General features: G+C 45.3%; 1 protein-coding gene across 1 annotated transcript; it reads left to right on the top strand.

Moving 5' to 3' along the window:
* Nucleotides 1–5,615: 5,615 nt before the first annotated feature.
* Nucleotides 5,616–8,403, top strand: LOC144096752 (uncharacterized). Its single transcript, XM_077629618.1, has 6 exons — nt 5,616–5,800; nt 7,356–7,442; nt 7,527–7,604; nt 7,691–7,768; nt 7,886–8,029; nt 8,165–8,403. Exons 2-6 carry the CDS (start codon nt 7,382–7,384, stop codon nt 8,269–8,271), a joined length of 468 nt encoding a protein of 155 aa, XP_077485744.1. The 5' UTR covers nt 5,616–5,800; nt 7,356–7,381; the 3' UTR covers nt 8,272–8,403.
* Nucleotides 8,404–9,387: the final 984 nt, after the last annotated feature.

Below are 9,387 nucleotides of genomic sequence, written 5' to 3'. Positions count from 1 at the left end.
TGCGCTGGTATGGTGGCGCCAGCAGCGACCACATCGCCAGCGCCGCCTCGTGGCACTCGCCGCGTTAACCGGACGCTCAGTCACGGCCGGTCTCTCGAAGGGAGAGCGCGCGCGCCCCCCTCGAGACTGGCCGTGGTGGCCCTGCGCCGCATAGCAGACGCGCACTGACCGCGATGCCATTCTAAGTCAACGCCTTCTTCTCTGCGGATTTCAACGCATTGAAAGCCTTGACGCCACCACTGCTGCATTTCGTTTCAATTGCTTTCAGGTTGAGCTGATCACCGATTCTGAGCAACCATGATTGTGTTGCAGTCCCGACGGCACTGCAATATCTGGCAGCGCAGTTGAGCTTATTGAGATTAATTAAGTACCTTTACAGTTTGAGAAACAAGGCTCTGACCCAAATAATGAAATCAGCTATGTAATTTACATCCACTGTGACATCGACTATGTGAATGGTCGGCTAGAAATGCGAAAAACGCACACTTACTACACATATATAATAGTGCTCTACATCCTGCAGGATCGACACTTCTTTACTTTGTGTATTCCTCTCAGAGAAGCATAGCTCTAAGCATACGAAAAGACGATGCGTTTCTTGCTAAGTGTCTTCCACAGGACATTCATTTCAGGAATTTCATGAAGACACCAATTACATGAATTATTTTGGTCGTATTTCTCTTTTGGTAAATACTTAACTATAGAAAGGCCGCCGCGGTGGCTCAGTGGTTATGGTGCTCAGCTGCTAACCCAAATGACTCGTGTTCGATCCTGGTTGCGGCGGTCGCATTTCCGTGAAGGCAAAATTCTAGAGGCCCGCGTACTGCGCGATGTCAGTGCACGTTAAAGAACTCCAAGTGGTTGTAATTATCTGGAACCTCCTACTATGGCGCCCCTTATAGTCTTCGTTGCATTGAGACGATAAACCTAATTAAAATAAAAAGATTAATTCCCAAAATTAAGGGTATAGTGATGTTGTGAAATCCAAGAAATATATATAGAGAGAAAGTTGAACCACTCTCTATTTTTCTTTTTATTCGTCTAGAACAGGATTTGAGACCTCATAAATGCAGCAAATAAAGATACAAAATTTTAAACCACTGAAAGAAATGAAATGATGCAAATAAATACACAAAAGCTTAGGTGAAACAATGTGAAAAACGACATAAGCACTCTCAGAAGTACGACATCGCTCCCACTGCATACACACACGCACAAAAAAAAAACTAGAAACAAAATTGACACGCTGAACCACAGATGAGCATAACAAACGAAGACTTAAACTTCAGATGGTAGCTCCAAGAACTTCACCGTAGACCATTTCCTGTGACTGACTGAACGCATTTCCTTCGATCTACATAAAGACATAAAGCAGCTCCTACCAATGATGTCACGTTCTAAACACCCCAGTCAATGTAAACCCTTTCCCAGTTCACTCTCATGAATTTAATTCCACAGTGCACTCATTTCCAGCATACCCTCTGTGCATGAGCGAGCATGCACGATGTCCAAGAAAAGCGTTTAAATATATTCGGTACTTTGACTGCAGTGTTTTTATAGCTGTTATGACATTGAGTAAACACAGCAGTAGGTAGAGCACCCATAATTATCCAAGTTTGTTTTCGCCTTCGGACGAAACACCTAACCGCTCGCCTCGCTCACTGCAAACTGAACCAGAGAGCTGCGTTGGCTGCGTCCGCCTTTCGCCACCGCTGTTAACCAGGTGGCGCCACTCGCGCGCGCCAAACTGCAGCGCACGGAGCCCATATACTTTTCAAGGCCCGCGCCTTCACCTCTGACGTCACTAGCCGCCGGCCTAGACCGGCCTGCCCAGCAGCGATGGATGGATAGATGGATGGATGGATACGGCTGAACCCTTTACATCGGGTGGTGGCTCAAGTCACCTAGCCATGTCTTGTGAAATTTTACTCCTGTCTTGCTTTTAGCCACCAATCAGATAACCTTTGCTTGGTTACTTCTAACCTCTTAAAATCCACTTTCCCTTCACTATCCCTAAACCCCAATGCCTTGGGTAAGTCAGCCCCGCTGCCTTCCACTGTAGGGTGAAGCCCTTTACAGAAAAGTATCAAGTGTTCAGCCGTTTCCTCCTCCTCTCCGCACGCAATGCACAAAGTGTCTATCTCCTGGTACCTGACTCTATACGTCTTAGTCCGCAAAACTCCAGTCCTGGCCTCAAACAACAAAGAACTTCCCCTACAATTATCATAGATATTTTCTTTGACAATTTCCTGTTTAAAGGTCCGGTATGTTTCTAGTGCCGATTTCGTCAGCATCCCTGTTTTCCACAAACCTCTCTCTGTTCCTTTAACCTTTTTCTTAACCGATAATTGCTGCTTTGCCCCCTTACTGCTGTCCAGATATTTGCTTGTCAATTTTCTAGTTCGCTTTCTCCATTTGGTGTCAACATTCTTTATATACAGGTATCTGAAAACTTTCCTAGCCCACCGCTTTTCCTCCATCCTTCTCAATCGTTCCTCAAATGCTATCTTACTGCTAGCCTCTCTGCTCTCGAAAGACGCCCACCCCATATCACCCTGTACCCCCTGATTTGGTGTATTGCCATGTGCTCCCAAAGCTAACCTCCCCACTCCCCGTTGCCTAATTTCCAGCCTTGCTTGAACATCTGGCCTCATACACAGGACCGCATTCCCGAAGGTCAGGCTAGGGACCATCACCCCTTTCCAGATCCCTCTTACCACCTCATACCTATTGTAATTCCACAGTGCCCTATTTTTCATGACAGCTGCATTCCTACTAGCTTTATTCATTACATATTTTGCATGCTCTGTCAGATACTCAACACTGTTATTTATCCACACCCCAAGATACTTGTACTCATTCACTACTTTTAGCACGAACTCCTGTATTCTATGCTCGCCGCCCTCTTCATTAAATGTCATGACTGCAGATTTTTCCATACTATACTTGAAGCCTAATCTATCTCCCTCTGTACTGCATATGTCTAACAACTTCTGCAGGTCTTCCTTGTTGTCAGCCATTATCACTATATCGTCCGCATATATTAGTCCCGGTAATGTCTGTTTAATCAATTCCCCTTGCTTGAAAAAAGATAGGTTGAAACCTAGTCCGCTCCCCTCTAGCTTGGCCTCCAAACCTTGCAGGTACAACATGAACAACAAAGGGGACAGAGGACATCCTTGTCTAAGCCCCCGCTGCATCTCTAAAGGCCCTGATACATTTTTTTTTCCCATTTTATGAGCACTCTGTTACCTCTATATATATCTTTTAAAAGATTAATTACTCCATTTTCCACATCCAATGTGCCCAATATGTCCCACGAATGGTCCTGAGAAACGTTGTCATAGGCTCCCCTAATATCCAGAAATGCTAGCAATAAGGGTCTATGTTCCTTTTCCGCAATTTCTATACACTGTGTCAATGAAAATAGATTGTCCTCCAACCTCCTTTGTTTCCGGAACCCATTCTGTAGTTCCCCTAACACCCCCTCGTTCTCCACCCAAGCCTGCAGTCTATCCTTTATAATTTGCATCACCACCCTGTAAACCACAGATGTCACTGTTATGGTGGGATAGTTACTTACATCTGCTTTGTCTCCCTTTCCCTTATATATCATGTTCATTCTACTTAATCGCCATTCATCGGGGACTTTCTCATCCACTATCATTTTGTTCACTACCTGCATTAATGTTTGCTTGGATTTTGGTCCTAATTTTATCAACATAATCGGGATACCATCTGGTCCTGTTGATGTGCCACAAGGAACCTTCTTCTCTGCCCTTTCCCACTCTCCTTGCTCAAGTGAAGCTATTGCTGTAACCGGTCTATCCTCCTTCGATAAATTATGTACCACGTGCTTTGCTGAAAATTTTTCCGTCATCCTTGTTCCTATGCGTTTTATTGCTTCATCCCCTTCTAGTCGAATACCCTCATCTGTAACAATAAACCTTTGTTCTAGCCTAGTTTTATTACTCATTGCATTTAGATGTTTCCAGAATTTTTGGGCTGCTTTTCTATCCTTTTTATTTACTTTTGACATCCATTGGGCACCCTTTCTTCTAATTTTCTCATTAATCAAATAGGTTGCGTCCAAGGAGGTTATATTCTTGGTTGCGTCCCTTCTACACTTTATGAAGGTATCCCATTTTCTGTCTACTTCGGGTACAGTGTACTACTGTACTTCGGGCTGGTGGCGAAGGCTGGGCCGAAAAGTGGTTTAGCGCGACTGCAGCACAACCAGAGGATGGGGGGCAAAACACTCATATAAAGAAATAATAAAGCTACAAAATTGGAATGTAATCTGCCAATAAAAAAAAATATATTAGCACCTTGTTTTATGAAAGAGGTAAGTTTTTTTATTAAAACCTGGCAAATTTTGTATTTTTGCAACACTCTTGACCTGTCCCCTATTCATGAGTGTGCGGTGCATTACAGCGCGTCTTTGCAGGCCTTGTTTCGATACCCGGCTAACCCGGCCACAGTGGCGGGAGCTTACGAAGCGATTTCTTATCGCCAGCTGTCTGCGATGGCGCGCCTGGTAAAGCGTATAAATTTAGCTCGCCGGTCTCAACATGCTTCTTTTGCGAAGTTTTCGTCGTCCTTGCACGTCGCTTCTTTGTCACCGTTCGGTAAGATTTGCACCCCGCTGCACCGCTGCGGCAGTTTTCTCGCTTTTGTCGTTTCCTTCGGCGTGCGGCCAGTGCGAAGTCTTTTTCCGTCTTTGCACGCTTCGCGCTCTTCTTTTGAAGCGCTTAGCGCTTCATTTCAAGATGAGCTTGCGGCATGTGAAGAAACGATGCTCCGTGGTACACTGCGACAGCGTGGATAGTACCATTGGTGTCACGCTACACCGATTCCCGCTGGACTTTCACAGGTGAGCTCTTGACAGTGTCGTCTGCTCTAGGTATGCGCGATAGCTTCGATATGGTTTCGCCAGGCTGTTCGCTCGTGTTTCATAGCTGTAACCCGTTCGTGCGTACTTGGCTTCATGTTTTCGGGGATATTTATGTACTACACTGCAGGGCACACACTTTCAGTGCTGAGGTGTGCGAAAGAGGCCCACATTTTTCTAATTTATAGTGAGTTTCATGCAGCTGACTATCACCAACGTGAACCTCACACCGGGCTCTCAGGAGCAACCACGTGCACGCTACTGACCGGGAGGCACATTTAGAACAAAGTTTGCTACCTGACAGCCCTGAGTACGACATTGTTTAGTTTTGCAAAACCATGAAGCCAATTTGAGGATCCCCTCGCAGCTGGGAGTATCGAAACTCAGCCTCGTGTATGTGCGCGGCTTTGAGGAGGCTTTAACTGGATTCGCTCAGCAGGAGGTATTGCCTGCCTTGGTATTGCTGTCCTACATATACATGACTGTCAGGGTAATTTTAAACGCACTTCACTCTCGTCACTCGTTGAGCTTAGAAAAGCAGCTAGCCGCGTGGCATGAGGATGAGCGTTACCGCACTCTGGGGCGCAGAGAGCTTGGCGCGAGCATTTACTACCATAGTTCAGATGTAATGCAAGTATAATTTACTGCAGTTAGCAGTGACAGGAATAATGACGCATTGGCGTTTCGAGTATGCGTATTCCTTTTGGCGCAGTTGTATCTAACGTGCATGTTGCATCACGTCCAGGTGCCGAGCGTGGGCGCAGTTCTGCCGCAACGTCAGCCTGGAGAAGAAGGCGCCGTCGCAGCTACGAGAACTCAGGATTTGCTCGAGGCACTTCGAACCATCTGTGTATCTGCCGTCAGGAAGGCTGCGACACGATGCTTTGCCTACTCGAGCAAGCATTGCCGGTAATTTTTGTTATCAAACTTTTAAGGCATTCGCCGCTCTTGAAATGTCAGGTTTTGTGAAAAAATGAAATTTTTCCTTTTTGTCGTAACCGTAAACAGTCTAGCGTCTTTTGCAAAACGAATTATGTATCTGTCTTGTGGCTTTAAAAATTACAGTAAATTTTTACCTGCACCCTGCTAAGCGAAAACGAAAATGGAAGTATCGCTTTCACGTGAGCACACACACACACACACACACACACACACACACACACACACACACACACACACACACACACACACACACACACACACACACACACACACACACACACACACACACACACACACACACACACACACGTGTATATGTATGTATATATGTATATATATATGTATATATGTATGTATATATGTATTCGTTTTACGTCTCTTGTATGCACTGTACACTGTATGTGAGGTTCGTGACAAATGTCCAACATAGCATAGAATTAGGTTTGTGCTTGTGGTAAGCTAATGGCACAAGCTTAGTAGGCGAAGGGTGCTCAAGCGAATTTCTAGGCACGGGTGCGGAAAAAGTACACTGACGGTGTGAATACTCTTGCCTGATATTTCCGGTAAAAAAAAAGGATAATGGAAGTGGGATATTCGGTAGTCTGGTATGGCAAAGGGCTCCAAAGGATCTTAACGTGAGTCTGTCAGTCTTCCGGTTCAGGCTGTTTGATGCCGCTAGCCACTTCAGCAACGGAAACCAGGCGACTCTAAATGTTTTGCAGCAAGTGGGAGTTGAATCTTTCATATTCACCGTGAAACCTTGTCTCATGAACGGTCCCTGTCGTGTCCAGAGGGCATTCTTGTCCTTCCTTTGATAGCTCAAAAGAAGTGAGGGGGAAAAAAGGGTGAGCCTTCCTAAATGTTTGATGAATTTTAGTACTCCAGAACTTTGCTTTCTTGTATGCAGAGCTTCTTTTTTCATCTTCAGTCTTATCAGGATGCAATCTTATGCCGACTTGGGCAAGGTACGCTTGGTGAAAAGCTTCTCGAGATATTGTGTGCTCATGTGTTATGTATCAAAGCATGCACTGAACGATTATAGAAATGCACTAATAATTGTTTGTGTTGTTGCCTTTTACCTCAATATTCATGCTAGCGAAAGCCAATGTTTGTACAGGTTTTTATTTTTTGCGATAATTGCTTACGAATTCATTCTTGTTGCATCTCATTGCGTAGGCCATAGGCTGACCTGCATAAATCTGTAAACAATATGGGGCACATTACTTGATTTGCGAGCTATCGTTGTTTGTGTGATAGGCGAATTTCGCACTCTTCAAAGTAAAACATAGCATATGAAAATTGCAAATGATTTACTGGTGCTCCACAGCTGCTGATGACATCAAACTAATGTGCCTAACGATTAAGGGTGGTAAACAGAATTTTATTTCATTGGATAAGCATTTTTCTTTCTAGAGTGATGACAATGTGAACCACATGCTGTGGAAGCTATAATTCTTTGGAAATTATTTACTATAAAGGTACTGAATTCTCTTTTCTCTCCGCAATAATGTTGCCATTTCAGACACCTCAAGCGAATGCAGCAGCGACATGGACTGTTCACAATCTCTGAGCGAAACTTCGGCATCAGTGCGCCGGGCTGGAGAACCAGGTGAGCAGGGTTGTATGCATAACTGACATAAATCTTTTGAAAATGGTGACGACTGAAAGCTCATTGGACTGCTTCCTATGATAGCTGCTGTCTCCGGTGAACCTGTTTCCAAGGGGTACGTCCAGAGTCGGTCGTCCCAGTCGCTGCTACTCTTCCAAGAAGGTGATTGTTATTTCGTATCTGCTCGAACAGCCTGAGGAGGTATGGCTCAGAAATATGCTACAATTCCTTGTCTGTGCGCTGTGCAGATGCAGATGGTGCCAGCCCTACTGGTTCTACGCTGAACCAAGCTTGTTCCCACGCCAGTGGCTTCATAATGGTTCAGTGTAAGTGTTAATTCCGCCTGTGGCGCTTAGTTATTATTTGTGCATTGTTGGGTTGCTGGCTTCCCTGTCAGAACTGTGCTGTCACTATATTTTGTTCTTTATATTCTGTGGGCGCAGCTGACCACACATATGCAGGTCCAGGCACTGAAGCAAGCGCTTCATCTCTGGAACCTGGCACGGCAGGGGTGGCCGCAACACTGTCAGCGAGTGCTGATCTGTCACAAGGAGCTCCGTTCAGCAGTTCGCCTCTTTCTTATGAAGGTTAGCAATTTTACAACACTTTCGCAATATTGCGCACTTTTTGGTGCTACAGGACTACATGCAGCTATGACTAAACCCGACGTAGCAACTTATTGCTCTTCCGTCGACTCTGTACGTTGCGGGATCTTTCACCAGCCCCATCAATGAAAGGCGGCCACTGCAGAAACTTCGAGCCAAGCTCAGGCAGCTGCGTAACCGCAACAAGAGGCTGCAAGGACTGCTGCTTCAGCGCCGTCGCATGAAGACCACTGCCGAATTGGTAGATAGTCTGCGTGAGCATTTAACACCAGCTGTTGCTGCTTTTGTTGAAGCTCAGTTAAAGATGCACAATGTCAGCAGGTTTGGCCGTCGATGGTGCAGCCAAAACAAAACCTTTGCTTCAGGTTTATACTTCCACAGCCCAAAAGGTTACAGATATTGCAGGAAACTCCTGAAACTTCCATCTGTTAGGTCACTGCAGCTGTGGCTTGCACGCGTACCATTGAGGGTTGGATTTTATCCTGAAGTTTTTGATTTGATCGAGAAACGGGCAGCGTCTTTTCCACGGCAAGACAGGGCTTGCACCATAATTTTTGATGAAATGCATGTTTCAAAGGAGCTGTCATACAATCCAGTGCCGGACAGATTTGAAGGCCTTGAAGAGTACAGTGCAGCACAAGGTCCAAATCTTGCAAACAAGGCGCTTGTGTTCATGGCCAAAGGAATATGTACGCCGTGGAAGCAGCCTCTTGGCTACTTCTTTGCAGATAAGGCAGCGCCTGCAACTGTTCTGTATGACCTCCTCTTCAAATGCCACAAAATGTTGGTTGGAGCTGGATTGCAGCCTGTGGCTGTGGTTTGTGATCAGGGGAACCAAAATGTTTCTCTGTTTTCGAAACTTGTGACCCCTGAAAAGCCGTACGTAAGTGTGAATGGTGAACCGCTTTTCTTTATTTTTGATCCACCGCATTTGCTCAAGTGCTTGCGCAATATGCTCTTCAAGTATGACTTCAGGGTAGGCAGTGACACAATTAAAAGCTCGTACATACGACAGGCTTATGAGAAGGATCGAGAAATGTAAATTCGGTCCATCCCAAAGTTGAGTGCCCGGCACTTTAATTTAACTTTTGCTTCGAAGATGTCTGTGAAACTCACAGCACAGGTATTCAGCAATCATTGCGCTGCTGCATTGTGCACATTGGTAACATTCCAACAGTTGCCATCAGAGGCTATCCACACAGCCAGATTTGTTGAGAGGATCGATAGACTCTTTGACAGTCTAAATACTTCACAGAAGCGGGGAAAATCTCCGTATGCATCTGCAATTTGTGCAGGATCTGTGCATGAAGAGTTTTTGGAAGAGTGTATTGCAGTTTTCG

Source organism: Amblyomma americanum, chromosome 7, assembly GCF_052857255.1.
Source record: "Amblyomma americanum isolate KBUSLIRL-KWMA chromosome 7, ASM5285725v1, whole genome shotgun sequence".
NCBI lineage: Eukaryota > Metazoa > Arthropoda > Arachnida > Ixodida > Ixodidae > Amblyomma > Amblyomma americanum.
The sequence above is the reverse complement of the archived record's forward strand: the minus strand, read 5'-3'. Positions and strand labels throughout refer to the sequence as shown.